The sequence below is a fragment of the Chiloscyllium punctatum genome, chromosome 32 (genome assembly GCF_047496795.1).
Source record: "Chiloscyllium punctatum isolate Juve2018m chromosome 32, sChiPun1.3, whole genome shotgun sequence".
Classification (NCBI taxonomy): Eukaryota; Metazoa; Chordata; class Chondrichthyes; order Orectolobiformes; family Hemiscylliidae; genus Chiloscyllium; species Chiloscyllium punctatum.
This window is the reverse complement of record NC_092770.1, coordinates 20,039,779-20,057,371: the sequence shown is the minus strand read 5'-3', so window position 1 is coordinate 20,057,371 and position 17,593 is coordinate 20,039,779. Positions and strand designations below refer to the sequence as shown.

Here is a 17,593-nt window from a genome sequence, read left to right as displayed (position 1 = left end):
CTCCTTAGAGAAGCAAGGAGATTTGATTGAGGTGTTCAAGGTCTTTAGAGGTCTGAATAGAATAAATAGGGAGAAACTCTCCCTATTTCTGGAAAGATTGAGAACCAGACATTGCTGATTTAAGGTGTTTGATTAAAGAAAATGGCAGCAATAAACAGAGACACATTACTCCCCCAGTAAGCGGCTAGGGAATGCACTGTCCAAGAGGAAGCAGGTTTAGTCATGTAGCTTTCAAAAAATAATGGGACATCTTTTTCAGGAAGAGAAAATTGCCGAGTAACGGGAAAAATGGTGGGGACAGTGGCACAGTTGAATTGTTCTTGCAGAGATCTGGCATGGAAAGGGCAGAGTGAATGGCCTCTATTTTTGCTGTCATCATTCTACAATTCTACTGAATTAGTGCAGTTTGTTTACCTTTTTTTCCTAATCTATTGAATCATTTCAAGATTTGCACTATGTTAAGATCTCATTTGTATTTTGCACTAGTTAATAACTACTAATTTAATAATGTAATAATTATTTTAAAATTGATTTATCTGTTTGAAAATATTGAATGGTTAATATTATCATTGTATTTGAAGATTAGTCTGTTTAATCCACCAACTCGAGCCTGAGTTGAGTTCTAAATTCATGTGTGATCATAGTCATAGCAATCACTAGAATTTTTAATTTAAAAACACTTAATTCATTGTAAATTGCTTTGGGATATCTTGAGGTCATATAAAATGCCTCACATTTATTTTGTACTATTTGTTTTTAGCAGTATATACTAAACTTTTAAAAAATTTTTAAATAGCTTCTTTTAAATTTTGAAACAATATTATGTATAAAAATATCAATGACCTTGGGGATAGATGGTGCCATATTGGCAATGTCACTAGACTGGTAATAGAGAGAATAGAAAATTATTGTCATGTGATAATCCAGGAACTATTGTTTGGGGGTACGTGTACAAATCCCACTATGGCAGCTGGTAGAATTTAAATTCAATTATAAATCTGGAATTGAAAATTAAGTCTCAGTAGCAGTTACTATGAATCCACCATTGATTGTTATGAAAACCCACCTTGATCAGTAATGCCCCTTATAAATGAAAATCTGCTATCCTCCCTGGTCAATCCTACATGTGTCTCCACACCCACAGCAATGTGGTTGACTTTTCTCTGCCCCTCTGAAATGGAACTAGGGCAATGAGGGTTGGGCAATGGTCCTGCCAGCAATGCTTTCACCTGATCCAATAATGAATATTTTGCCACTAGTCTTATCCCATTTCTTATTATATTGAAATAGAAACATTTCTTTTGAATTCTTTGGGCACCTTGCCATGTCCTTTTTATTTAGTTCATCAGATGTGGCTGTTGATGACTTGACCAGCATTTATTGCCCATCCATAATTATCTTTGAGAAGGTGGTGATGATCTGTCTTCCAAACAGCTGCAGTCTATTGGGTGTTGGTAGAGCCATAATGTTGTTCGGGAGTTCCAAAACGATCCAGTGACACTGAAGGACCGACAATATATTTCCAAATCAGGATATTGTATGACTTGGATGAGAGCTTGCAGATGGAGTGTTCCCATGTACCTGTTGACCTTGTCCTACTAGAGGATAAAAGTCATGGATTTGGAAGATGCTATCTGAGAAATCTTGAAGAGTTGCTGCAATACATCCTGTAGATGTTCTGCACCGCTGCCACTGTTCTCTGGAACTGATTCCAAACCAAACCAGCTATCATTTTATGACCCCAGACCGGACCATACCACTAAATGATGCTATCATCTGGTTAGAGACCAGAAAACTTTTATTTTTAAAGCAAAGTGTAACGTCCAGGGGTTTTGCTAAGAGAAAAAGCCACAAATTTCAACAGTTTTGAGCAAACAACAGTAACATTTACTATGCAACCATGAGATTAGATTCGATCTACAATATGTGTGCAACTTATTCCTGAAGAAGGGCTTATGCCTGAAATGTTGATTCTCCTACTCCTTTGATGCTGCCTGACCTGCTGCACTTTTCCAGCAACACATTTTTAAGCTCTGATCTCCAGCATCTGCAGTCCTCACTTTCTCCTAACTTATTGATAACACCCAATATTAGTGATAAACATGGGGAATATGCTCTGATCAAATACTCTTAAGCACACAAACAATAAATAACAAAGTTTAAAAACATGCAACACCAAGTTATAGTCCAACAGGTTTATTTGGAAACACTAACTTTCGGAGCGCTGTTCCTTCATCAGGTGGTTGTGGAGTATAAAATCATAAGACACAGAATTTATCGCAAAGGATTACAGTGTCATACAGTGATATATTGAACAAACCTGGATTGTTAAGTCTTTCGTCTTTCAGAATGTAGGTTTCAGTTCATTAATATGAATTGAGCATTGTACCACCATGATGGACACCTGAAGGTGCTCAAGGATGTCCTCCTAAGAACAGGGTACGATGCTTAACTCATCGATCGCCAGTTCCAATGTGCCACAGCAAGAAACCGTAATGACCCCTCAGGAGACAGACACGGGTTGCAACAGATAGGGTACTGTTCATTGTCCAGTACTTCCCGTGAGTTGCAAAACTAAGCCATGTTCAGCCTGCAACACATTATCAATGAGGATGAGCACCTTGCCAAAACCTTCTCAACACTTATTACTATTTCAATATTAATGAACTGAAACCTGCAATCTAAAAGATGAAAGACTCAACAGTCCAGGTTTGTTCAATATATCACTGTATGACACACTAATCTTTTGCTATAAATTCTGTGTCTTACGATCTTGTCCTCCACAACCACCTGATGAGGGTGCAGCGCTCTGAAAGCTAGTGTTTCCAAATAAACCTGTTGCACTATAACCTGGTGTTGTGTGATTTTTAACTTTTCCCACCCCAGTCCAACATCGGCTCCTCTACATCATAAGTAACAAGACAGATTCCATGGATTTTTCAGTAACCCTCCCTCCCCCCACCCCCCCCACTGACATTAAGACACAGTGCATAATTGAATGTCATGGAACTTCAAAATGGATTACAATTCTTCACTTTTGCTGATCAGGTCTTGAAACTCCCTTCAAGAGCTATTTGTCATAGACTGTTCCTGTTCTGGTTGATCACTTCCCTATCATAGATTCATGTCTCCTGGACATGAAAGCAAGAAAGCAATCCCCTACTTTCTGATAGGCACTCTTCAGGCTTTCACTGACAGCTAGCTTCACCAAGCTAAAGGCTGCTTCTGGGTTTTTTCTCCCAGTTTTTATCTTGCTCAGTTGAAGCTAGCATACATTACTTAAATCTTTTTGGGTTGGGGGGGGTGGGGGGTAGGGCGGCAGAGTGGCTTACTGGTTAGCACTGCTGCCTCACAGTGCCAAGGACCCGGTTTGCTTCCAACCTCGGACAACTATGTAGAGTTTACACATTCTCCCTGTATCTGCATGGGTTTTTCTCAGATGCTCCAGTTTCCTCCCACTGTCTGAAGACATGCAGGATAAGTGGATTGGCCATGCTAAATTGCCCGTAGTGTTCAGGGATGTGTAGTCGAGGAGTATTTGCCATTCAGGATTACAGGGATTGGGGTGGGGCTGGGTGGGATGAATTTCGGAGAGTCAGTGTGGATATGATGGGCCAAATGGCCTGCTTCTTCACTATAAGACTTCTATGATTTTACATTTACCCTTCTCACAGCTGCACTGAGGATTTATCGCGAGTAGGCATCTTCTGAGCCCTTCACCGCTACTCCCAACGCAGAGCCAGTGACTTTCTCACTTTTGCAATTTCTTCTGAGTCCTAACTCCAATTCATTGCTGTTAGAGCTTCTTCCTGAGTTTGCTCTAACAGCAGGAAGCCACCTAACTGCTCTGACTCATTCTGTGCAATAGCCTAAAAATCAGCCCTCCTAATACAGATTCTGCCCCTGTCTCTGTCGCTTTTTCCAACTACCTGCACCCTGAAAGTGCATTTCAGTAAGTCGCATAGTGTCAACAGAAATAAAAGGACAGTAAGTCACTCAAGGAAATTACAGACCCATTACGTTGATTTCCATTCTGAAACCTGAAGGAAATAATTAGGTTTACGATTTCCAATTGCTTGCACAGAAACAAAGTCTTAAGGGACTCGCAATATTACTCCAAGGAAAGAATCTCCACTCAATCTAGTGGAGCGTTTTAAAGCTGTTCCACGTTGATGGATATAGATAGACTGGTTGATAATCTACATCTTCATCTGCAAAATGCTTTGAACAATATGACATGCAATAGGCTACTTAATAAGATAGGGCTTTGTGGGATTGATAAACAGATTTTTAGTTTGAATCTCATGTTTAGAAGTTTATTCATACTTTACATGGGGATTGATTGCAGCTGAAGGTTCTCAAGCATGCTTAAGCATGTTTCCCCCACCCTCCCATGATCTGGATAAAAACATGGATGTTTGGAGGATGCAAAGATTTGTGCAAATGTTAAATGAGAGAAAAACATCAAGCAAATCGAATTATAATAGAGACCTGGGATGAGATTTGTTGGTTGCCATTTAATATAGCAGATTGTAGTATTATGGATGAAGGCCAGTATGTACACACTGCAATATAATAAACTTCAGGCCGTCAATGAAAGAATGATCCAGGTTTCATGGTGCATAATTCAATGCAAGTTCTTGATGAGTGCTATGAGGCAGAAGCACAGAGAATTTTAAAACACGTTATCAAGGCAACCAACTGAAAAACAAAAAATGCTATCCTCGCCCTTTATAAGAACCTGGATAGACCTTGCTGGAATACCATGCTCAGTTTTGGCTGTCCTCATGTTATGGGTGATATTGAGGTAGAAAGTGTTCAGATGAAGGTTACTAGACTGATAACTAGTTTGAAGCTGCTTTCTTACCATGACAGGCTAAGAGAACTGAACTGCAAAAGCATAGATTTTGAGAAAGTTCAATGAAAAGAATTAAATTTAATCTATTAGAAAGTAAAATAGTGTGTCCACCCCCAATCCTGCATTGTATAAGATAATGGTTCTGAAAGGGTTAACATTAGAAACTGCATTAGGCTCCACTCAATCTGTTTCAATCAGTCTTGAATGGAGGATCAATGAATCCAGTTTAGATCCTGTTGGGTCAGACTCATCACCCCGGGCTAGTTGTTTGAACAGCCAGTGCAAGTTGTACTTGCTGTCATGTGACATTCTACATCTTGTCTTTAAGACAAGTATTCTTGGCAACACGTATTCGTGGTTCATCTTCTAACCCTATTAACTGAACAGGCCCTTTTAAGTGGCACAGTGGTAATGTCTCGACTTTTCAGCCAGGAGACCCAGGTTCAAGTTCCATCTGCTCCAGAGATTTCTGAGCAAGTTGACTAGAAAGTATGTAGAAAGAAGGGGTAGTGGCTGCCACCTGCCCCAGCATTTAGCCAATAGTGATTGCTTCCACAAATTTCTAACACTATTTCAGCTGTTTCATCATTAATATTCCTTCTGTCATAAGATTTTAAGGATTGGGAATTTGTTCCTTACATACCTGCTGAGCCCGGTGGCTCAGTGGTTAGCACTGCTGCCTCACAGCACGAGGGTCCCGGGTTCAATGCCAGCCTTGGGCAACTGTCTGTGTGGAGTTTGCACATTCTCCCTGTGTTTGTATGGGATTCCTCCGGGTGCTCCGGTTTCTTCCCACAGCCCAAAGATGTGCAGGTCAGGTGAATTGGCCATGCTAAATTGCCAAAAGTGTTTGGTGCATTAGTCAGAGGGAAATGGGTCTGGGTGGGTTACTCTCCGAAGGATCGGTGTGGACTTGTTGGGCCGAAGTGCCTGTTTCCACACTGTAGGGAATCTAATCATCAGAAGTGGGGATATTCTCTGACGATTCCAGTGTTCAGAACTACACTAATAATGAAACAGTCCTTTTCCAAATACAGGAAGACCTGGACAGCATTCATGCTTGCCCTGTTAAGTTGCAGGTAACATTTGCGCCACACAATTGTCAGGCAAAAATCATCTCCAGCTAGAGAGAATCTCCCTTGACAATAAAAAGCAGTGTCATCTCTGAATCCTCCGTTATCACCATTCTAGGGACCACTATTGACCAGAAATTGAACTGGACCAGTCATTTAAATACTGTGGTTAAAAAAACACACAGGAAAGGACTAGGAATTCTCTGGCGAGTAGATAATCTCCTGATTCCCCAGATTTACCATCTACAAGGCACAAATTTGGAGTGTGAAAGAATATTCTCCTTTTGCCTAGATGAGAGGAGCTCCAACAATGCTCAGGAAACTCAGCACCATCTGTGACAAAACAGCCCAATCACACTTAATCAGTAATTTTCTCCACCATTGGTGTGTAGCAGCAACAATGTGTACTATATACCAGATAGTATATCAAACTATCAGCAACAGCTCATAAGCTTTCTTCAAAACCACTGTCCAAACTCCTGACCTCTACCTCGTAGAAGCAAATCGGCAGCGGCTCATGGGGGCAGCACCTTCTGCAATTTTCTCTCCAAACCACACATCATCGTGACTTAGACTGATATGAAAATCCTTGAACTCTTTTTTTGCAAAATATTGTGGATGTACACTGCCACCAGATGGACTGCAAGGTTTCAAAAAGGCCACTGCCTATCATCTTCTCAAGGGCAATTAGCAATGGGCAGTAACTCACCAGTGATGCCCTCTTCACACAAATTAATTTAAAACTTGCATTAGATAGGGAACATTCTATCAGAATTATTCATTATCTCAGAGACTTTGATCTACGGAGGTACATCCCTTGCTTGTAGAGTCTTGTCATACTAATCTACAGGGCTTTCCATTATTAATTGGTGAAGGATGAATCACTATAAAGTTTTCAACAGAAGGGATACATACCTGAGTAACAAGAATTAGTTCATTACATATCAGATTATATTAGCTTAAAACTGGAAAAGGCTGCAAAAGGTTGGCTAGGGGGATGGTGTCTTTGTATTGATGACTTGAACCCTGACCTAATAGGAGAGGTTACAGTGAATCAGCAGTTTACTGCACTTGCTGACCACTTAGTGTCCTGGTGAAGTAATACCTCAATTTTGAAACTCTTCTGTTTTGGTCTTGAATGTTCTCGATTTTAATCTCTCCACCATCTGCTGCTGTAGTTTCAGCTGAACAGACTTTATGTTCGAGACCTCTCTGCCTCACTACCTGTCTGATTTCCTCAAAGAAACTTCTTAAAAACTTACCTGCTGTCCAAGTTTGGTTGCTTCAGCTAAAATCTCTTTACTTGACATTTGTATCCATTGATACATTATTGCCGTGCAATTTATTAAAGTTCCTGAGGTACAGAGTTATGCTACAGAAATCTAAATGATTGCTAAATGTCCATCTTTGTAATAAGTCCCAATGCGGATGGAGCAGGCGTAGACCATTTGATCCCACGAATGCTCCATCATTCATGGCCGATCTGTTTGTGTTTCAAATTCCACATTCCCACCTACTCTTGGTAATCTTTGATTCCCCTGCCTAACAAGAATCTACCTGCCTTCATCTTGAACATTTCAATTGCCCAGCCTGCAATGCGTTCTGAAGCAGAGAGTTCCAAAGCTGCAGAACCCTCAGAGAAATAATTTCTTCACGTCTGTACAACATTGGAAGTTTTCCTGACAAACTATCTCAAACAGGATGCCCTGAACCAGGTTGGCATCGAGTGAACCTGTTTTACAAATTATCTAATGTGTTAGTTTTTCCTGCTGCAGGCATTTTTTCAGTTGCAACGGAAGCGATTTCATTCATCTAGCATCAACCTGGATTGAAGAATGTCTTTTGTTTTTGTAATTTTTTGTTCCTAATAAAGTAAATTTAAGGCTTGCCCTCCAAGTGGTTAACTCATAATATAATGTTCATAATTTCTTTTTAAAAGAAATTGTTCTGGGTTGATGCTTCATTCTTGAAATCTTACTCTATCAAATGGTGAGGCACACAATACACAACTGTTAACACACAGATAGAACATATTACAGGATAGCGCAGAGCATGTTGCAACTTCACCCCGTTAGTTAAACCTATTATGCTTGATTTAGATTCTAACATCTTTTACCAAGAAAGTTGTTTGAAGCATGATCTTGCAACAACATGGTAAGGACCACCATATATTTTGAATTTTGGGGAGCAGTGGGACAAACAGTGTACTTACTTGACAAATTACTTTAAAAAAAGAGGTGTAAATGGAACAGATTCAGAGGGAGGATGAAAGAGGAATGCATCTAATATTCAAGTAATGAAAGATGAAGGAGTGAATGAATGATTCACTTTTGGGGGAAAAAAGAGATAGAAAGGAAAGTAAGAAAACAAATTATTTTAAAGTTGGACGCTGTCATGACTTCTAAAAACAATGCATGGTACTGCTGGGCCAGAGAGGTTCATTAACATTGCATTAACAATGATCATGTTATTAAGGAGTACTTGCAATTACAAGACTTTGCTGTGATGAGTTTTTGGATAATCAATCTATGAACATAGCAAGTTCATTAAATCAAAAGACACTAACAGCAAGAATTGTTTTCATGAAGTTAACCAAAGGTCTTCAGCTATGTTTGGGGATTTGCAATTCACGTGGTAGTTCTTCTTTTCCACAAGTTAAGAATTGATTTGTATATTAATAATAGCTAATGCCATTTAATCATCATTATTTCTTCAGCAAAATCTGACATTATATATCTTTTCCTTAAAAAGGCTAATTAAAAATTCTGATGTAAATATTTCCAAACATAATCACCTTTCACAAACTACAATTATGTTTTAAATGGTGTATGTTTTTTATGATTATGTTCTGCAAGCTTATATCAGGGCATTTTGAACCAGTTTGACCCTGACAGGTTATCATTGATATTTGCTAACAAGGCAGAGATAGTTTTATATGTCTGAAGCACAGGCAAGGCAGTATGCCTGGCAGGAGGACATTTAATTGGCAGTCATCCATATGACATCAGTATCGACACCACAAAAGGACCACACTGGCTGTGAAATGCTTTTGGATGGCGTCCCAAGGTTTGAAAAACACTAATTGAAAGCAGTTTAATTCCTTCTTACTTGCCCACTTTCTGAGGTGGGAGATTGAGCTCCACCAAGTTTCATACCTCATGGCAGAACGAGTGGTATGGAAGTAAAATGGTTATGTTAGTGGCCTAGTTATCGCAAGGCCTGAACCTATCCAAAGCCAGGAGATAAAATTCCACCTGGCAGCAGGGGAATCTAAATTTAGTTAACTAAATAAAACTGAAATGAAAAGCCATTATTATTAATGAAAGCTATGAAAGGGCAAGATTGCTTGCCTCATTAAATTCTTTGTAGGTAAGATATCTGTCAACCTTCTCCAGTCTGACCTATAGATGACTTCAGGCCAACTTACAGTTGATTCTTAACTGCCCTCTGAACTTCTTACAATTCATTTGTGGAATGTGGACATCGCTGGCTAGCCAGCATTTATTGCCCATCCCTAGTTGTCCTGGAGAAGGTGGTGGTGAACTTCCTTCTTGAACTGCTGCGATCCACCTGCTGTGGGTTGACCCACAATGCCATTAGGGAGGGAATTCAGGGAGTTTGACCCAGCAACAGTGAAGGAACAATTATGTATTTCCCATGTTAAGATGGTGACTGTTTAGAAGGTGTTGTCTGAGAATCTTTGATGAATGTCTTCGTACACCTCATAGATCGTACAAACTGCTACTACTGAACGCCGGTCGTGGAGGGTGTGGATGTAGTGCCAATCAAGCAGACTTCTTTGTGCTTGATGATATCAAGCTTTTTGAGTGTTGTTGGAGCTGCACTCATCCAGGCAAGTGGGGAGTATTCCATCACACTCCTGATTTGTGCCTTGTAGATGGCGAACAGGCTTTGGGGAGTCAGGAAGTGAGTTACTCTTTGCAGTACTCCTAGCCTCTGACTTGCTTTTGTGGCCACTGTGTTTATGTAGTGAGTCCAGATGTGTTTCTAGTCAATAATAACTCTAGGGTTGTGATAGTGGGGGATTCAGTGCTAACACCATTGAATGTCAAGTAGCAATAGTTAGATTGGCCTAGTCACTTGTGCTACTTTTAAAGTTGATTCATCACCACTTCCACAAGGGCAGATAAGAATGTGCAGGTAATCCAGACCTTGCCTCCAACACTCAAATTCCCGTGAAAGAATAAAAATTAAATGCCTGCAGGCATTCCTGACCTCACTAGATGCGGATGCTCATTTGCATATCTGAACAGGAGAAAGTGCTGGAGAAACTTAGTCGGTCTGGCAGCACCTAAAGAGAGAGAAACTAGAATTAAAGTTTCGAGAGTTAATGGGTCGAGTCCAGTTCTAAAGGAGAGTCATAGTGCTCTTGATTTATTTCCATCTGGGAATGAGTCTGCCTTCCTCTGACAAAGTGTGATTCTGAAATTTTTAAAACAAAATTGCAGTGCCCAGGTTCTGTAACGACATAGATTAATTTGAATTTTGAACAACAGTCAAAAAAGTAATTTGTCTTTATTAATCAAAAATTCTAATTAGTTGCTATTTCATACAATGATTTTTCTAATCTCATCTTTTCTCTGGGAGAGAATGCTGCTTCAGTCACCCTTAAATGATTCTCCACCCAGAACCTTCATAAGTCCTTAACAAACTAAAATATAAGCAATTTTGTTACTAGGGTTCAAACTCCCATTGTCAGAGCTTCAGGTTAGTACTTTGATAAAAGGCTACAAACGGAGAAAGCATGCATTGTTCTTCCTAAGTCCATATAGCTTTAATAGCAAAATAAAATTGCTTTTGATTTGCAACTTAGGCAGAATTGCTCTTTTTTTAGAGAATCAAATTGTAATATTCAAGATTTGACACCAGTTTCTAAAATTGCAATTCATCTCTTGCATTCAAGCAGTTCGGAAATAATTCATGATGCTTCCATTCAAGGTTAGGCTTTTCACAAATTGCAATTAGATTAAAGACAACATAGTGTAGTTCAAAGTTGATGTAGGGTGGTGGGTGGGGTACAATATTGACCAAGACCTGACAATAGTGGCATGGAATTTGTTCCAACCAGCTTGGAAGGTAAGGGGGCCTTATCATCTAAAAGATTTGTTCACCACACTGAAGAGTCAACATATAGAGCTGTGAAGTGGGGTTTAGGATTAGGGTTTGGCGCTTTCACAGAGACAAAGCTGAATTTTTGTTAATAAGTATCTGAAATGTAATCTCATTTTAGCAATTCCATTCAATACAATGATAAAATTTTAAATCTTCTGGTTGCATAAGGCAGTCGTGCTTTTATCTGTTTCCATGTCTGGAGCAGGTCACTTAAGCCTGTAGGTCAAGGGTTGACACTCAGTAACAAGTTCAGATGACCAGGGCCTAATCTATGCTACTTTCTCCCCACCCCCACCCTCCTCTAGCTTATCTCTCCACGCTTCAGGCTCACTGCCTTTATTCCTGATGAAGGGCTTTTGCCCGAAACATCGATTTCGAAGCTACTTGGATGCTGCCTGAACTGCTGTGCTCTTCCAGCACCACTAATCCAGAATCCCTCCTACTTTTACTGCCTGCCATTAGTGTACTGGAAGGATTTACACTCAAGAAACCACCCTGTTCAGTCACATTTCAAATACATCTTCCATGACATCAAGTACTCAGCTGGAATTAACTCTGGAGCTTCTAACTCAGAGGCAGAGACATGACTCAAGATTGATGTCACTCTATAGCTCATCAGCATTGCAGCATTGCCTTTAAATTGGCAGCATAAGTGAACTCTGTCCTTATTATAAAAATCACACTGCCTCCCAACTCTACACAATACAGTCAATCTGGGATATATTTTTTAACCAATTTGAATAATCTTCTATTGGCTTGCCATCAGCTTTGAGGGGTATCTAGCAGTTAGTAAAGTGATACATTTGATGGGTTCCAGTGGCTTAGTTCTGCTCATTGTTGAGGGGTCACCTTGAGACTGGAGCTTGGAGGATGGAGTTGCAAAGGGGCAGAAATGACGCTGTTGTAGGTGTGGAAATCTGTGAAAAGACATTTTTAAAGTCTCAGCATTCTTTTGTTGAAAGGTGAGTTATTACATAAAGAATAAAACATTTTTAAAATCCTGTAAAATTAATGAGACATTTGTATGGATTTTTGTTTTAGTCTTAAATTAGTTTCATTTCAGTTTTGTGACATGAATTAATACTGGTTAAAGCATTGATGTTAAATTTCCATCTGTTTAAGTGGGTTTGTTAATCTGATAAAGAATTAAACAACTGCTGTAATAATAAAGGCAGAAAATGATATTAGTCTGTGAAGCAGTGTGCCAAAAGTAGAACAGAGAGAAATCCAGAACATATTTGTGGCTGCTTTATTTGTTAGTTGTATTTGTTGAATATTTCAATGATAATTGCTGATTTTGAAAAAAATAGTTCTCATTAGGATTGGTGGCTGCTATGTTGGAGATATTTTGAGGCATTTTTCTATGCCTTTTGTAAGATTGTGTCAGTTGTGGCAGAGGTGTAGTAATATTGCTTGTGCATCAAGAAAGTTGTGCTTTCAGGTTTCACTTCGGGAGCTGGAGTACATTAACCAAAACTGATACTCCAGCATCAAACTGAAATCATACTGTCCTGTTGGTGGTGTTGATCTTTGTACGAAACACTAACTTATGCTCTATCTGCCCTCTCAGGTGAATGTCAAAAGTCCCTTAGCACTGTTTAAAGAGCATAAGAGTTATCTCTGATATCCAGAACAATAGTTAACCCTCAGTCAGCATCCAAAACAGATTATCTGTTCATTATCGCATTTTTTAAAAAATTGGCTTCCATATTTGCTGCATCCCAAAAGTAGCTACATTTGAAAAGTACTTTAAAATTATGCTCCTGCAGAGTTTCAGCAGGGACATAAATGGGTTGAATGGCCTCCTCTTGTGCTGTGATTATTGTACAATTCTACTTAATTGGCTGTAAAGTGCTTTGTGACGTGCTGAGATCATGAAAGACAGTGTATAGATGTAACTATTTTCTAGTGACCTTGCAATCAGTCAGGTAATCACACATTATTATATTTTTGCACTGGAAATTTATTGTGTTTGGTGACATACAAGATTAGCAAAAGGCAGATCATCATTGTAAATTAATTTCTTGAACATAAAACATAGGTTTAGTGGGTTATCATTTTATTGGGTTCATACTCTAAAGTTTAGGAGTTCCTGTTACCTTGGTGACTTTGCTATGTCTCTTAGCCCGGTATGCGTGGGTTTAGGATTTGGACTGTTTACAGAAGTCTTGTTTGTGGTCATCTTGTTATATATGAAGGATTTGTTGATTAGCAAAACATGAATTGAATATAATGCCACATTTGGTATGAAATGTGTTGCAGGGTAAGCCTCAGATGTTGGAACGTTGGTATAGCGGTTTATTGATTTTTAGAAGCATATGCCCATATGCTTGAGTAACTGAGCTGTTCCTAGAAATAGCATGTTGCATTTGCGGGCAGTTGTTTTTCTTGATGACCAGAGAATTTTCCTGACATTTATTTAATGCTAATCTCTGTTGGTTCAGGATTTCAATCAAATGCCTATTTCAATTTTTTTTTATGTTTAATAGTCACACACAGCATTTTAATGTCTTCAAGTTATATGTATTATGTGAGGAGTCTTGAGATACTTAAACATTTCAATTTATTTTGTTCTAAATGTATGCAACTTCCTTGCATTTTGGCTATAATGGGTGTAAGGACTTTTTAAAAAATTCATCTTCAAGTTGGTATCATCTCTTACTATTGTTGCATGCAGACAAAAGTTGTAGTGCTTGCTAATGAGAGTGTAATCTTGGCCAGGTTTGCTACACAGTTTACAGTACTTTGTAACTACATTTCAAAAGCAGTCAAATGAACTCTTCTTTTGATATCACATTCTTTTACTTGGAACAACTTACAACTTGGAAGCAACAAGTACTTTATCATAAAGATATTTTTCAACTATAATCTATAAAGTTTATCAAACATCTGATGCAGTCACCTACAGAAGTAGAAGGTTCATTCTAATTCTTTTTCTTAGATACATGGGCAATGGGAAACTATTGCTTTGTTCCACCTACTGATTGAAACTGCAGGCGTTCAGTCTGGTGAGCTTAATTGATAGCCTGTGAAGCAGGAACGTCTAACTGTCTGTAATTCCTGAGCTGTCTGTAGGCAGTGAATTAAACTTTGCCATCTTTGGTTCATTAGTGTTGAGCCCATCATGCTGGTCAAAAAGGTCACATTCCCGAACCAAACTGTTGAAATCAGGTTTGGGGAAAATTCAACTGAAGCGACTGTTCGAACAACAAGCTCAGGACTCACCACTCTGCTCAGTTCATTAGGAAAAGTTTCTAAAATAGAACACTGAGTAAACTAGATTTTAATAGAATTATTTTTAAAGACTAATGCATTATATCATATAATTGTCCAAAAGTACATTTGTTCCACAAGCTGAATAGAATAAAATGATTGTTGAGGAGTAGAACTGTCACATGCTGTAGTATTTACTTTTCTATGGCATCATGATCATGAATGGAAAAAAAAATCATAATTCTCCAACAATAGATAGACAGAAGTTAATAAGATTCTGTTTTGACACATTTATCAAAGGAAAGGTGATATATTCAGTCAAAACTAGCTACCGACACTGAATGATTCATTAACTTTAACCACCAATTCCTTACAGATACCTAACCACTGGAACCAAGGCTAATTTAATAAACAACACCGACATAGTGCAAACTATATAATATTCCCTAGAAGCCATTGCCAGTATCAAAATGGGATAGGTATATTTAGCACAGTGACAAAGCTCAATATTAAATAGTTAAAATGGTAGGAACTTAATTTTTGCAGAGTTAAAAGCAGAAGTATGTAACAGATCATTTGTCTTTGGAAAAGATAAAACCATTCATTACCAGTGGTTCGTCAATAATCAGCCCATCCTCATACTCAAAGAAATTTCTTGGATCCTGATTCACATAACCGTGTTCTTCTAAAAAATCATTAGGTAATAATTGTATCTGTTTCAATTTCCTTGCTTTCTCTTCATTTTTTGTAGGGGCAGCAAGAACAATTTCCAGCATTAGAAGTCCCAACAGTACTATAGAGGCAAAGGTCTTCATTCTTGAATGCTTGAAGAGATAAATAAATCGTTCCATTAATACTTCAGAGAATGGCAATGCTCTATTGCAATAATTTACAAGAAATCTATTCATAATTTGTGCAGCTAAAATTTCATCACAGTTTTATTTTGCTGTAGCTTAATTACAATCTTTTCACAATGAAGTACTTATTCTGCGCAATTTATAAAGCAAGAATATAATTATACTGAAGGAAAGAAGCTACTTCAGACAAAGCTGATATAATTCAAGTGCTTGTTTCTTCAAAAAAGTTACTTCCATCTCAAATAACACCTTCTTGTACACATGCATAGCAAACTATATTCAGCCAGTGCAGGCTGGCTGCTTTTTTTTCATTGCATTTCTATTTACAGTCAGAATTTTCTGCATGAAAGCAGGTCTGTGTATGGTGTTTCTCTAGTCATGACTATATGAAATTCCTTTGGGAGCGGAGGACTGCTGTGCAACCCATGGCTTTCACACAGGTTTCCTTTTCAGGCCTCTTCACATAAACTCTGAAGCCAAAAGGTAAAATATTGAGACAGACAAACTACAGTGAAGCCTTGTGACTCTTAATAGCCAATATACTCAATGTGGCTCAAGGACTGTAAATGGAGTCAAACTAGCACCTCAAAGACTGCAGTCAAGTCAACTTTTAATTTAATGAACACCTGAGGTTACCTCAGATTCAGAAATAGTTTCTATTTATTGGTGTAAATAAAATGGGTCAAGCTTATCAGTGATTTCCTTCATGGTTTTTTTACAGGAGCATTAATTTCTCTCACATAACCCCTTTTGCAAATAAAGAGAGTTGAGATAATTAAAGTTTCAAAAACAGGCAAGCAATGTTACTTTGTTTAGTTCTCCATATCAATCTTATTTTACATGGCTGAATAAAGCTCCAGGCATTCTCCCTGTTAGCTTAAAAGGGCAAACAGTTTGCTCTTTGTTCTTCCTTTTGTCCTTGTATAGAATTTAGTTTATAATGGTCAAGCACGATTAAAGTCATTAACTTTGTTAATAATGAACAAATGCCATCACTTTCAGTTTTGCATTTGCCATACAAAAAGAATTATCTGGACTGATTCACTACTGCTGTCCTTCATGCAGGATGATGAAGAATTTGATGCCAAGAACAGTTAAATAACACTGACACTTGAGCAGTTAATTGCTTGGCTTGTAATTTTGGCTTGATGAAAGCCAAAGAATGAATGCCTTTAGATGCTTTAAAAAAAATCCAAAGACCAAATACTCACCCTCCGCTGCTACCCTCTGAAATGGTCCAAAGAAACAAGGTGTAGATTAGTGATGATGGAATTCAGGACTCCAAGAAGGAGGCTCATTTATCTGATGCAGGAGCTTCCCTTGAATGAGGTGGCTCTTGACCTGGTATGTGGCTGCTGCTGCTGCTGCTGCTGCTCCTGAGTGGTGTTTGGGACAAAGTGTTTACTCTCGCGTAACTTAATACTACTGTATTACGTCTGCAAGTGTCCTGGCACAAAAAGCCACACAGCATCGTAAGATTCTCAAATGGATTGTGTTCCATGAAATAAAAAGCTGTCCCAGAATCTGCAGTGTAACACAGGCATGTCCTTTTGTGGTAAAGCTGGAAGAGCTGTGTAACGGGAACTTTATTGACTTTGACCCTTCTGTCCAGAACAAATGGGATTTAGCTGATGACTGCTCATCTTCATTCCGATATGTTTAACTAAAAGGCAACCACCTCAATCTGACACCCCGTATCCTATGAAGGCGACTTTTATTCAGATATTTACACAAATTTTATTGTTGTATTATCTTATGTAAGCTGTTACGTTCCAAAATTATCTGGATGTTAACCACCTTATGTCAAATTAATTCAAACATTGACAGAAAGGTTCTTGTCATACAAATGTTGTTGTAGCTCACTGTTAACTTTAAGCTGAAAATCGGTCTCTGATTTTAAAAATTCTGGATAACAGCTGGATTCTGTATTAGGAAGAGAGGATGCAGGGGAGATTTACCATGGTATCCATCATATTTGAATCTGGCCCCATGCACCATTCCCTACCCAACACACCACTCAGAGGATATCCTGGAAAAGTAACAGCTTTGTCTACTTTCATCTCTTTTAATACCTGCCTCTGGGAGGAAAACAGCCCGCAGTGGGGCAAAAATTTACAAGACATGCACTGGACTGCCAATATTCTGCTCCTGAACACTTATTGCAAGAGGATTCTATCTCAGGCTGCTCCAAGCAGGCAAGAGACTGGTATCAAAGGCTGCCCTTGACAAAGTGAGCTTGAAACAATGACCGAATGACTTAGCTGAGCCCTGCTGACAACGCCAATAAACTTCCTTTCTTTGTGCTTGAAGGCAAGGGAAGCAGAAGTACTCTAAGGATGGTATATTCTGGCTGACGGGGTAAAGAGCAAAAAGGCCAAGTAATGCAAGAGAAGGCAATGCTGTAAATATCCAGGAGTTTCAGAGAGATTATTTTAACCAATAGTGAACAATTTCATCAA

General features: G+C 38.7%; 1 protein-coding gene across 1 annotated transcript in view; it reads right to left on the bottom strand.

The window, feature by feature from the left end:
- The window catches only part of LOC140457961 (epiphycan-like), a 47,924-nt gene extending 31,239 nt beyond the window's left edge, over positions 1–16,685 (bottom strand). Inside the window, exons 1-2 of the mRNA XM_072551831.1 lie at positions 16,346–16,685; positions 14,886–15,101 (exon numbers count right to left, since the gene is read on the bottom strand). Of these exons, the coding sequence (XP_072407932.1) occupies positions 14,886–15,092 (207 nt within the window). The 5' untranslated portion in view covers positions 15,093–15,101; positions 16,346–16,685. The remainder of the gene's footprint in view (positions 1–14,885; positions 15,102–16,345) is intronic.
- Between the last annotated feature and the right edge of the window lie 908 nt (positions 16,686–17,593).